This window comes from Carassius carassius, chromosome 15 (genome assembly GCF_963082965.1).
Source record: "Carassius carassius chromosome 15, fCarCar2.1, whole genome shotgun sequence".
In the NCBI taxonomy this organism is placed as follows: Eukaryota; Metazoa; Chordata; class Actinopteri; order Cypriniformes; family Cyprinidae; genus Carassius; species Carassius carassius.
In genome coordinates this window covers 30,375,744-30,389,872 of record NC_081769.1, presented here as the reverse complement: position 1 = coordinate 30,389,872, position 14,129 = coordinate 30,375,744, and the positions used below count along the sequence as shown (strand labels likewise).

General features: G+C 34.5%; 1 protein-coding gene across 11 annotated transcripts in view; it reads right to left on the bottom strand.

The window, feature by feature from the left end:
• Window positions 1-14,129, bottom strand: part of LOC132158852 (ras/Rap GTPase-activating protein SynGAP-like) — a 124,809-nt gene that overhangs the window by 16,231 nt on the left and 94,449 nt on the right. For 9 of the 11 annotated variants that reach the window (XM_059568454.1, XM_059568450.1, XM_059568453.1 and 6 more), the window contains 5 exons: window positions 12,577-12,790; window positions 9,604-10,116; window positions 6,191-6,631; window positions 4,797-4,973; window positions 2,944-3,155 (listed from right to left, as the gene is read on the bottom strand). In XM_059568454.1, coding sequence (XP_059424437.1) covers window positions 2,944-3,155; window positions 4,797-4,973; window positions 6,191-6,631; window positions 9,604-10,116; window positions 12,577-12,790 — 1,557 coding nt within the window. Of the gene's footprint in view, window positions 1-182; window positions 1,730-2,943; window positions 3,156-4,796; window positions 4,974-6,190; window positions 6,632-9,603; window positions 10,117-12,576; window positions 12,791-14,129 lie in introns of those variants that run through there. The other 2 variants (XM_059568456.1, XM_059568458.1) reach the window with 2 other exon arrangements.

The following is a 14,129-nucleotide window of genomic DNA, read 5'->3' as shown; positions in this document are numbered from 1 at the left end:
ACACAAACAAAATTAAAAGACAAGATTAGATAAGTGCTTCAGGACTTTATAAAAAATACAGAATCATTATTAACAAAGGTCGGACGAAGGGTCATGTGGTCAGACACATTTCACAAGCAGAGGTCAGAAGGAATCGTTTGTAAAACTTCATTGTGCTATTTAACATTGCTACAGTATCAAGGCATACAAGAATTAAATATATATATATTATCTATACTCTATTTCTGAATAAATAGCTTTTGTTATTGGTTTCAGAATCTTTAATACACTCATTTTTATACATCAATATTTGAAAGGCTAACAATGAAAAACAAAAAGACTTAAAAAAGGTTTTTTGTCAGTGCAAACATTTCATATTCTTCCCGGTTATTGTTTATATCAACACCACATTGCAAAAAACAAAAAAACAAAACAGATTTTCTATGAATTCGTTTCAGTCCTAAATTAATCCAGTGTTTATGTTTCTTGATCTATAATTCATATCTCTATGTTTATTTCACAAACAGCACCACGCAAAATAAGATATTTATAACAACTCGCTTACCTCATGTTTAATATTTTATACTGCATCATCTTGGTATTGCGCATGAAACATAAGACTGAAACTATAGTTTGTTGTGTTAATATTTACCAGGTCATATTTCACCTCTAAATCAACAGAATTTGTATTTTTTTTATTTTGCATAAAGCAAATGAAGGCCATTTTGTATTTTATGCCGTGACAACGCTTTCACATTTGCTTAGTAGAAAAGCACAAATGAGATTATATACAAATACTTTTAAGCCAGTTTCTGAAGTTTTACGGAATATTTGAAAATGCATGTTCTTGACGCTGAAACTGATATTCCCGCAAGGCCTGAATAACTGAAAGCCAAATGTGATGAGGAGCGGCTGACACATGAGAGCGCTCTTCTTCTGATAGCACATAGAGATATGGAGAACATGGACCTCTGACATATGATCTATTCTGATACATACAACACAGTGAAGAGAACAGAGAAGCTGGCAGTTCAGGAAGAGAGGATTCTGGGAATTTTCAAGGTGTTCTGCCACAGTCATCGATGGTTATTTGGAAGAGAAATCGACAGCACCTTTTCTATCTTCAAGATTAACAGGTAAAAGCCGAATAAAGGCTTTTAAAATAATAAAACATTATTATTGCAGATATGCTGAAATAAAAAAACACCCCCTCATCTCAATCTTAAAGCGGTATTTCTCTCTCTATACAGTATATACTTCATATAGGACAAAATAAAATAAATAAATAAATATTATTATTTTTTATTATTATTATTTATTTTATTTTGTATTCCACTGAAAATTTAATAGCATACGGGTTTGGAATGACATGAGGGTGAATAAATAATAACAGAATTGAATTCAATGGATGACCAAGCTTTTGCAAATGGCAATTTTTCTTTAACTGAACAAGTTTCTTAAACATTAGCAATTCATAAAGCAACTTTTCTTTTCAGCTCAAGCACAATCTTTCCATGTCAAACTTGTTTCCTCAGACTGCAGTGCTTAAAATGACAAATATATACTGCCAGCACACGACTGCCTCCATTACAAACACATCCCGCTCATCCCGAGATCATTCCAGTAAGGTACTGCACTAATGCACGTCAAGGAGGGAAGAGACTTGATGATTTATATTTTTATGCCCTTTTGGGAGTAAGAACCAGGGCTCCCTTCATCATCTGAGTGTCTTGACTCCATGTCTTCATTCCTAGAATTGGATTAAAATAGCAATATACTCTGTGACACAAAATATGCGGTAAGTGCTGCATTACAGGAAGTTACATCATCATTTCATTAACCAATGGGTGGGGAGACGTCATTTATAACAGTGAACAAAACATTGGAAGATGGATCTCTGTAGATTCACACAGTTAAAAAGAATCCAAATAACACAGTAATAAAAATGATGAAATGAAGCAAAGTAACGCAACAACAGGGAGGAAATGAAACCAGTTCATCAATTAAAAGTAGCTTTGTGAAGAGACACAACATGCAATTACAAGACTGAGAGGTCTATGTTAAACTAACATGAGAGTGACACGATTCGCTTTAGAGAACCCCTTATAAAATGTCTAAACATAAACACAGTGACCCTAAAAAGTATTGGGATATCTGCAATCATTAAAAAAAATAATAATAATAGAGATATCAAATAATATACTGTATCTGCTAATTAAAATTTAAATGAGTGAATTAAAAGGAAATTAAACTTTTAAAATAATTTTTTTAATAAAATTGAATAGAAAGTTATTAAAATCTAATAAAAAATAAATTAATAAAATTAATAATTTTATTCAGCAAGGATGCGTTAAATTGATCAAAAGTGATAAAGGTTCAATATACGGTATATTAATAAACAATAAATGCATTTATAATGTAACAAAATATTTCTATTTAAAATAAATGCTGTTCTTTCAGACATTCCATTCATTAAAAAAAAAAAAAAAAAAAAAAAAATATCATGGCTTTAACAAAACTGTTTTCAGCTTTGATAAAAATAAGAAATGTTTCTTGAGCGGATTTCTGAAGGATCATGTGACACTGAAAACTGGAGTAATGATGCTAAAAAGAATTTAGTTTTACTTCACAATAATAAATTACATTTTAAAATATATCCAAATAGAAAACAGCTATTTTACATTTTATTAATATTTCATTTGTGAAAGTGTGTTATATTTCTTTAAACTTTAAAGAATGCCACTAGATTTGAGATTTTTATAGTATGATATTTTGTTATCTCAATGTAGTGTCATTCAGATATTTTTTAAGTGTGGTTTAATTATACAAATACTTTTTGGGGCACTATTTCTAAACAGCATTACATAAGGGGTCTTTGTCAAAGGAATGGAAGTACAGTATACTCGGTGAGTGTGATCATGTAACCACCGCTCAATGTTTCTCCAGCCTTTTTTTTCATATTACCTGTCGATAATTCCTTTAATTTGGTTGTCTTTCTCCATCTGCTGCTGTCTCAGTCTCCTCTCGCTGTTCTCCAGTCGGCTCTGATACTGCAGCAGGATTTTATTGGTCTGCTGCTCCTGAGTTAACAGCCTCTTCTCGTACTCCTCCAGCTTGCGGTGTGACATCATCAGCCGCTCCTTCAGAGAGTTGATCTCCTCCTCGTATTCACGCACCTGCGTCCAGAGAAGAGAGGAGGACAGCAGGCGTGTTATCAGTGCAGATGGTAATAGGTTGGTGAGTGAGTGACTAAAAGTGTCAAAAAGTTTTACAAGTATTAAAAGGTAAAAAGTATTAAATAAATGAAAAAATAAATAAAAAAATAAAGCATTTAAGTTAGATAAAAATTAATTTAGAAAAATAAATATAAATTAAATGAAAAAAAAAAAAATTAAATGTGTATATTTAATATTTTTAGAAATTATAATTATAATTAACATATTATCCATTCCATTAAATGGTGGAACAAAACAAAGTTAGGTACAAAAAGCTTCAACCATTTATTAAAAGTATTAAAAAATGAAAGTAAAAATAAAAGTTGTAATCAAAATAAAAAGTAATTAAAATTACATAAATTGTAAAAAAAAAAAAAATTAAAATAGTTTATTTTATTGTCTATTAAATGGACTATTAAAACATTTAGAATATAATTAAAATCTATAAAAAGTCTTAAAAAGTATTAAAAACATTAAAAAGTACTTAATAAAAGTAAAATAAAGTTAAAATGACAAAAATTAACATTAAATAAAACTTTATTAAAAATAAAATAAGTAAAATAAAAATGAAAACAAAAGAATGAAAACAAACAGAATGAGTTGTGAAAATTTAATAAACTTAAATGCAAAAAAGTAAAAAAAACTGCAATAAAAATGTTAATAAAGTACAACTAGTGTTCATCGTTGCGTTGGTGATTTACCACAACTAAAAGTAGTGGGCATTTACTTAATCTTAAATCAAAACTCTTTCTTTCTTATGTGGAATATAAAAGGGACATTTCTAAAGCATATCCTGGTATCAATAATTGTCAAAATGTCATCTTTTGTGAGAAATAAAGACTAAGAAAGTAAGCCACACGGGTTTAGAATGGCATGAGGGTGGGTAAATAATGACTGTTTGTGCATTTTTTTGCAGCTCAGTCGTTTTCAGAACAGTGTGGTTTTTCCAGTAATGAGCTGCTTTCAGATTTTGGCCAACATTTGGTTTACAAGCAAGAATGATTTTGCTCCCTGCAGCTTTTCCACAAGGAACGTGTCATTCATGCATTAAAATGTTGCCTAGGTGGACAACCAAGGTCAATGCAAATGAGCAAATTCTCCTTCCACACCACACGGGAATGAGAAGATGTATTTCAAAAAAGCTGATTCATAGCTAAAGATGAAGCTGTCTTTTAACAGGCACACTGTGAAACAATGAAAAGCAGTTGCATGTCAGCTATGCACAAATTTACATAGGGGAGGACAGAGGGTCAAGAGCAGCCAGGAGGAACTTATTAAAAGCCCATGCTGCTCTCTCCTGAAGAAGGCTACTCGTTCTCATTTGATATTTAAATAATGCATAAATGAGGCTGCCAGCACCATCTGTTGCAGGGGTGAAAGACATGACATGCATCTCTTTGACACTTGTGCGCTAAGGTGGGAAACAAAACTGAGTGTCTTGTGGCATGTTTGCACAATGACAGAGACAAGAATGAAGCTCAAGTTTGGACCAAGAAACTAAGGGATAGCTCAACCAAAATTGCCCACAACAATCACATCACAGCACCCTTCTAGCATGACAATTTCTGTTGGTATGACTTTAATAAACCCTCAGAAACACACCCTGTCCAGACGCGACTCGTCCATGCTCTTTGAATACTCCTTGAGTTTGTATTCCTCTCGGTCGATGCGGGAGCTCTCTATGTCAGCAGAAAGATGGGGCATATTGGACACCCAGGCGACCGTTCGCTCAGAGGCAGGGATCGAGGGGTTAAGGGTGGTTGGAGATTGGGAAGAGCCCTGAGGAAAAGAACACAAGATCATGTAAGTGTGGAAACTCCATCTTCAATATTTACACTACAGATTTGGGTTGGTACGATTCTTAATGTTTAAAAAAAAGTCTCTTATGCTCACCAATCCTGCATTTATTTAAATCAAGAATGCTGTAAAAATAGTAATAGTGTGAAATATTATTTCAATTAAAAATTGTTTTCTATTCAAATATATTGTAAAATGTTATTTATTCCTGTGATGCAATGCAAAATTTTTAGCATCTTAACTGCAGTTTGCATTGTTGTATGATCCTTCATAAATTATTCTAATATACTGATTTGCTGCTCATTTCTTCTGATTATCAGTGTTGAAATCTTATTGCTGCTTAATATTTTTTTGAAAACTGTGATATGTTTTTTTCAGGATTCTTTGATAAATAGAAAGTCCAAACGAATAGCATCTATTTCAAAAACAATATTTTGCAACATTATAAATGTTGTTACTGTCACTTTTGACTTCTGAATTTAAAATGCATTACGCATTAAAAATAATTACTAAGTATGCTTGATAATTGTATATTACTACCAATTAAAATTTTGTGCTTTCATCTCTGTTTAACAGTTTTCACCACATTTAACTCTCTAGTCCCTGTGTAGCATTTTATATATATATATATATATATATATATATATATATATATATATATATATAATATATAAAATAATAATATATATATATGTGTGTGTGTGTGTTGACTTTTTTAAAAATATGCAAAAAAAAAAGATATTGTTGATTAAATGGCTTTAATAAACTTAAAAAATCATTAAAATGCAAAGAATAAATGTGAAAAACTCCCTGTGTGTTATTTTAGATGTAACTGTTTTCTAGTCAGATGAATAAATTATGATTTTTTATTTTTATTTCACTATTGAATATTAAAAGTGTCCAAGTTTGATGCTACCACTTTAAGAAGATCCTCATTGTTTATGTGTGTGATATATATATACATATATATATATATACATATAATAGTTTTTTTATTTAATGATTTGTTAAATTATTTCCCATTTATTGGCTTTAATAAACTTTTAAAGTCTACACTTTTTCCTTCAGAAGTCTTTCCTTCACAAGACTTCCCCCCCTTTTTTTATAATAATTTGATAGAAATCACACACATAAAAAAGCTAGGCAAAAGCACATGTTTGATAGCAGGGAGAGTGAAGAATGGTTTCTGATTGGAACACCTGTTTGCTCATGGTAGGCTTGAGCAGATGCTGTTGCTGGATCTGCTGTCGTTCCTGATGTGATTTGGATTGCTGTGTGGACTGTGGGGTTCCGCCCTGAGAGCCCTGCGATCCCTGGCTCTCTCTGGTGGAGCTCTGCTGATGCGGCAGGCCAGGCGGAGTGCTGTCTTTGACTGACAGCTGCTGCCGAGGGCCCTGCTGCCTGCCCCCGAAGCCAGACTCCGGGGACTGGAGCAGGTTTCCGCTCTGTGGCCTGGTCTTGCCCGCAGGAGCGGCGGCGGCAGAACTCACGGAAAGCTGATGTGAGGGTTGTGATTTCATGCGCTGCGTGGGAGGAGCCATGGAGCTTTGACGGACAGGCTGAACGGTGGAAGGAGGCGTGGCGAGCGATGAATGAGATGTGCCAGTCTGTGATGCCATGCCTGCCATCTGCTGCTGCTCCTGGTCATGAGACACATGCTTAAGTAACAAACACTGCTTATTGCGAAATCACTTTTCCCAGATATTCCGTACAGAAAGTACTAAATCCATTAAGTACAATAAGAATAAAATACAATAAAATGCTGCAGGAGTGAATGAACCAAAGTACCCACAGTATATGTCCATTTGCTTTTTTATTAAATAAGCTCTGTGACCAACAAAAGTTTACGAATCACTACTGTCACCTGAGTTTTGGTTGTTATCAAATTAGAACAAAACTGAATTGAGCTGGATAACAATGTCTTCTGTAAATCTGCCTTGAAGTGGTTTCATTATTGATAAACTTTGCACGGAATGAATTGAATCAACATTTAACTAAATTAAGCTGAATAATGACACTATTATTTTCTGCCAAGCTGCAGAACATATCTCATATCTGACTCAGATTTGTTTTGTAAATGGGACTGGTTGTTAGTGAATTGAATCAACATGAAGTGACTTGCTTTACTGCTGCTTTCGGAGAAGCTGTTTTACAGCTGAATTCAATTAATATTTTATATAGTTTTTTATAAATAAATATGTCTAGACATTGTGTTTTTTACGACATTATAAAGTTAAAAAAATCATGAGCCAGCTATTATGGTTGTATTTTATATCATAGAATAAAACCACAGGCATTTCAAAAATATACATGTGATATAATTATAATTATGATTATGATTCTATTTGATTCTATTATATAAATGTTATATAATAATATATATATTTATATATACAAAATTTTCTTTTACTTTGGGACAATGGACAATGGGACTGAAAGTTTCCAAGATATCAGGGTTTTTAGTCGCTGTCTGAAATGACACACTTGATGTGGACTTTTGTAAAGTCTACAAGACCGTAGTGTCCCATTTCTCATTTTATGATGAAGATGATGGTACTCTAGCTTCTTTGTAGCATTTGATCAGTGGGAAGTGGGAAGTCGTGGCCTAATGGTTAGAGAGTCGGACTCCCAATCGAAAGGTTGTGAGTTCGAGTCCCGGGCCGGCAGGAATTGTGGGTGGGGGGAGTGCATGTACAGTTCTCTCTCCACCTTCAATACCACGACTTAGGTGCCCTTGAGCAAGGCATTGAACCCCCAACTGCTCCCTGGGCGCTGCAGCATAAATGGCTGCCCACTGCTCCGGGTGTGTGCTCACAGTGTGTGTGTGTTCACTGCTCTGTGTGTGTGCATTTCGGATGGGTTTAATTGCAGAGCACAAATTCTGAGTATGGGTCACCATACTTGGCTGAATGTCACTTCACTTTCACATCATGGAACCATGATGTTGTTACTCAATATTTTTGTCCTCTTTCCCAGTAGGAATATCTTTACATTCTTAAATCAAGATATATTTACTATATATATATATATATATATATATATATATATATATATATATAAATACATGTTTACATTTAATACTAGAACAGATATCTGCCAGAGGAGTCAAACAAATTAACTTAATTCAAAATGAAAACAACGTTTATTTTTCTGACCGTGATGGCAGATATTCATCACTTAAATTTTATAGATTTTTTTTTTTAAGAAAACAATACAAGTAAATGTATCTTGATTCAAGAATGCTTACATATTTGTATTGGAAAGAGAACTTCTATACTATCATCAAAATGATACTTTCTCAACAGTCTTTCAAAAATGGCCAAGAAAGGTGCCCATCAAGGCTTTTGATGATGGTTCAACCAATGAAGGGGAGTCGTGACCTAGTGGTTAGAGAGTTTGACTCCTAAACCTAGGGTTGTGGGTTCGAATCTTGGGCCGGCAATACCACTACTTGGGTGCCCTTTAGCAAGGCATCGAACCCCCAACTGCTCCCTGTGTGTCTTCACAGTGTGTGTTCACTGCTCTGTGTGTGTGCACACTTTGGATGGGTTAAATGCAGAGCACGAATTATGTCACTTCACTATTTTCTTTTTTGAAATAACTTCTACTTTAAAATGTTAGTTCACCCAAAAGGAAAATCAATGCATCCTGTGTGTATATGACTTTCTTCTTTCAGATGAATCCAATCAGAGTAAAATTAAAAGTCGTCCTTGCTCTTCCAAGCTTGATAATGGCATAGGTAGGTGTTTTTGTTCAACAGTCCGAAGGAAATACAATAAAGCACATCCATCCATATTAAACCGATGCATCACATGGCTCCTGGGGGGTGAATAAAGGCTTTTTGTAACGAATCCATGCGTTTTTGTAAAAAAATAAATAAATCCATATTTAAAATTATAGAAACAGTTTAGTGTAACTTCCGCTAACTGTCGTACGCGCCTTCACGAGAGAAAGCCTTTCTGGCGGAGGATGTAGGATGTAGGCACAGCGCATGCGCCAACATTTGTTTACAGGAGGAAAGGAAGCAAAGTTTCCTTACTTTACCAAAGGAGAAGCAGTCTCCTCTTGGCTTTGAAATCCTCCAACATTTTTCTTTACAAATCCGCTAATTTGTGACCGGCATTTTGTTTGGCTGTCTATCCTCCACACTTCAGCATTTGCCATTAATCAATGGTGTGTGGGCAACACATACATCCTACGTCATCCGCCCTGGAACGGCTTCCATCTACGATAGTTATCATACGTGAAAGAAAGGTGTTAATAACATTTTAAATGTGGATATTTTTCTTACAAAAACTCATCGATTCGCTACAGGAAGCCTTTATTCACCCCCCAGAGCTGCGTGATGCATGTTTTAATATGGATGGATGTGCTTTATTGGACTTCTTTTGGACTGTTGAACAAAAACATCTGCCCATGCCATTATAAAGTTTGGAAAGACAAGGATAATTTTTAATATAACGCCGACTGGATTCGTCTGAAAGAAGAAAATCATTTACACCTAGGGCCACCTTGAGGGTGAGTAAAACATGGCCTAATTTTCATTTTTGGGTGAACTAACCCTTTAAGATTAAAATGATCCAAAAGCCATTAGAAATGGTCAAGGAACTACCTGCATGTGCATGGGGATTTGGCGTCGGCCGTATTCGCTCTGGTTATGGCGGCTATAGTCGTCGCTGTAGCTGTGGGAGTGAATGATGCTCGGCTGACCCAGATGAGGGCCGGGTCTGAGGGTGGAGAGGTCCTCGCTGCGGGAGAAGCCACCGTGGGCAAACTGCGGGATGTAAGCTGGGTGAGAGGTGTCCGGCTCTGGGGCCAACAGGAGAGGAGGAGGAGGTTGAGCTCGACTGTGCTGGTGGTGAAGCTGAGGACCATCAGCAGCCAGGTGGAACAGAGGGTTCTGGAAGGAGAGGGGGTAGCGGAGCGCGGCGGCTTGCTGCTGTTGCTGCTGGGACAGCGAGTCGGTGGTGGTTCCCATCTGGCTCAGCTGGTTCAACCTTAGACCCCCGGACATGCTGGAACCCCCGGATCCGGCCGACATACGCCCTCCGGCACGCAGCTGTCCTCCGAGGCCTCCTCCCAAGCCCGGGAACCCACCGTAGCTGCCGAGGCCGGCAATCGAGGCCTGGGAAGAGTTGAGCATGTCCCCCACAGACTGCAGGTTAGAGACGCTGTTCATTCTTGAATCCTGGAGGTCCATCATAGAAACATTTTCATTAACACCTACAGCAGAACCTACGGGCGAGAACGCTGCAGATACCTGCCGAACGCAGCAGGTGTGGCCGGTTAAGAACGTGGCTTGACAGCGTGTGTGTATTAACGTAAGGGTTAAAAGGAATCATTCACCCAAAAATGAAATTTCTGTCATTATTTACTCCCATATGCTGTTCTTTTTTTTTCAATGGAACTTAGAAGTAACATTTTTATGCTTAAAAGCATGCTGCCATATTTATATGCCATTGCTTTTTATGCATAAAAACAAAAGCCAGGTTTTTCTAGCAATATTTTTTTGATTATATAAATATACAGTAGTATATGATATAATACATATTATTTAAATAATGTAAATAAATAATGAGAGTAATACTCATTTTTTTATGGCTCATTTAAATTTGTCAATGTTACACTGTGGAACAAAAATGCATTTAAAAAAAATCACATAAAAATGACTGATGATAGTTTATAATTTGCTTGACATAAAATTTCTAACATATTTAAAAACAATAATAATAAAAAATTAAAATAAAGAAGACAACCAACTGTCCTTAAATTTTTCAACAATGTTAACAAATTAGCTTTTAATTTAACTGATATGAAAAAAATACATTAAAAGTAGTTCATATGATACAATTAATTTAAATGCCATTAAGTTGCATTTAAATTTCATTGTTTCATTGTTTGTGTAAATATATTTCTATTTAAAAGAGTCGTGAATAATGTGCTGATGATAATATTGTCTAAGTAATAATGTCAAATAAATTGTATTTATCAAATATAATGTTCTATATATTATAATATTTAAATAATATAATATCATTTTTACAATGATATAATATAACAAGAAATCATTTCCAAAAACTTCTATGTGAGAAAATGTAATTCAATTACATCTGAAACCTTTGTAACAAAATCAAACATGTTCAAAATGTATATTTTAGAACTAAAGTGCATCTAAAACAGACATCAAAAGCCAAAAAAGAAAAGAAAAAAAGAGGGAAATTTTTATAATTCAATCTGTTAAATTATATGTCAAGAAGACCTGGAATATAGTGCACAAATGATATGGACTACCTTTACAGTGCTTTTTCAACAGCATTGGTCACTACAAAAAATGCATGTCATGCAATTTTGCATTTTTGGGTGAACTATTGCTTTTATGTCAGGACACTGAATCCCAAATGGTAAGGCAATATTAAAGGGGTCATATGATGCGATTTCAATTTTTCCTTTATCTTTGGAGTGTTACAAGCTCTTGGTGCATAAAGAAGATATGTAAAGTTGCAAAGACTAAAGTTTCAAATCCAAAGAGATATGCTTTATCAAAGTTAAGACTCTGCCACGCCCCCCTAAAACACCTCATTCAAACACACCCCACATGTCTACGTTACTATGTGGGAAGATTTGTGTAATGCCACCCAAATGGTCACACAAAGAAAGAGGGCGTGGCTTCCGTAACAACAGTGAGTGTTGAAGCAGCCATGTCAGGGAGATGCTGTGTGTTTCTAGACGAAAACAAAAGCACTTTATTTGGCCTTCTAAAAGTAGATGCATTTAGGAATCTTTAAGATTACTTACAACAGAACATTTTATGGACGACCTTTTTCGTGAACCTAGGAGAGTAGGTAATTCTGACTTTGCTACGACAATATGACGCTTCTGAATCAGTTACTGTAAGCATGTTTTGTTATTACAGTAGTTTAAGTATTTGCTATGGAATGGTCAAATTTTGCGTGAATTTTGCGTGTCGCGTGTGTGTGTTTGTGTGTGTGTGTGAGAGAGACAGGGTCACACAGTGGAGTCAGCTGATGGTCTTTACATTTATTTTGAAAGCTGAAGCTCACGATTATGGAAAGGGGTGTAACATTTCTGACGCGTGCTTGTGGTGTCAGAGCAGAGCAAACTGCGCTTGTCGGAAGGAGGGGTTTTGTAGAAAATGACGCGTTTGAGAGAGCCGGGGCATAGAGGACCTACAATAATGTACAGTATTTGAAAAAATGATGTGTTTTTTGAACATTAAAGCATGTCAACATATTCTGTTACACCAAATACATAAAATAATGATCTTTAAAAAAGCATCATATGACCCCTTTAAGGTTAAGAATCTCTATGGTAAGTATTGACTGCACCCACATCATCTCGTAGCCCTCTTTCCATGCTTGGATGGTATTTGACTCTGCAGTAAGCAGGTCAGTGGTGCTTCCTTCTCCCACAGGAACAAAGCCAACCCTCAGATTTGCTGGTGAAACGTGTGCTAGGGAGCGAGCTGTTATTCACATGAGAATTTGCACTGACCATAGTCTTGAAAGATCTCTAAATGAAAGGGGCACCCCCCACCCTATCAGAAGCACTGTCCTGTAGGACTTACCTTTGGGTCTGGATCAGTAATATCAGAACTGCTAGTACAGTACGCTGGACTGGAGCGGGCCAACGGGGGACGGGCGACATAGAAAACGTCTTTAGATGAGGCTCGGTGAGGATGATCGTGGTCTGCAAACCCTCCCATTCCGGCCCGGGACGGAGGGGCGCCGCCACTGGACATGGCAGAGGTTGGAGAGGGCAGGCGAGTGATTTCGACTGAACTATGTGAGATATGAGAACGTTAACATGGAAAATCATATCCACATTCATTTTCTCTACTAACAATATTCATTTAGACATTCCCTTAAACTTAGTTCCGAAACCTATCGAGCCATATAATGTGATATCTTTTTTGTTCTTGATTTTTATTCAATTATTTATTTGATTAATTAATAAAATAAACTTTTTTATTTTAGTATCACTGATATAATATTATAGTTTGTTAATATTTTGGATTAGACTTTTCACCTTAATCTTAGTAAAAGTTTATTAGTGTATCTTTAACGTAGCATTTATTAATATCTATTTGTTAGTTTTAATTTGTTTAGTTTTAGTTATTTTATACTTTAAGCTAAACTAAGCAAAAATTAGAAATGCTAGCAAATATATTAAATAAAATAAGGTATATTATTTGATTTCGGCTTATTTATTTTTTTTTTCAAGTAATTAATTTTTTTATGGTTTTAGTTTTATTTAACAACAATAACCCTAAGTTTGTAGAATAATAAAATAAAATAAAATCATTTAGCAGACGCTTTTATCCAAAGTGACTTACAAATGAGGACAATGGAAGCAATCAAAATCAAGTAGCAAGTTTTTTTTTTATTATATAATAAAAGAAAACAGATAAAATAGAAAAGGGATAGAGCAAGCTTGTGTTAGAGGCCTTTTTGCTTTTGTTAGTTGTATAATAAATAAAAAAAAATGAACAGAATACAAAAAGATTAGAAAATATTTTTTTTTTAAAGAAACAAGTAGTTAGTAAATGAATAGAGTGCAAGTCTAATTTTTAAAAAAGAATAGAAGTAGAATAGAGAGTGCTAGAGTTAGAGGGTCAAATTAAGACAGAAGAAATTAAATTAAACCAGTATGAGAAAAAGCATATTCATTTGAATATTTGCTTAAGATTATATTTAACAATGTTATTCAATTATCAGTCTTTTTTATGATTCCTTTTAAGTGACAGGAAAAGAAAAATCTAAATGTTATACTAAAATAATTCCCATAAAAGAATTTACAATTAAACATTTGACAACTAAACTAAACTAAATGAATAAAACTAAAATAGAATACAATAAAATAAAATGTATTCATATAAAATCTAATATATGCTCTTACACCTTTTTTAAATACAATATTCTAAATTATTTAATTGTTTCATACAAATGTGATATTATAAAAGACAATAAACCACAAATCATGATTAACACCATCTCTGTAAAATAGAATAAAATTGTTTAAAAATAGAAAGTGAAATATTTAAAAAAAAAATAATACTTTTACATTTTTAGCATCCATTTCACCTTTGGCTAAGGTGCCAAAAAAATACAGACTAAGTAG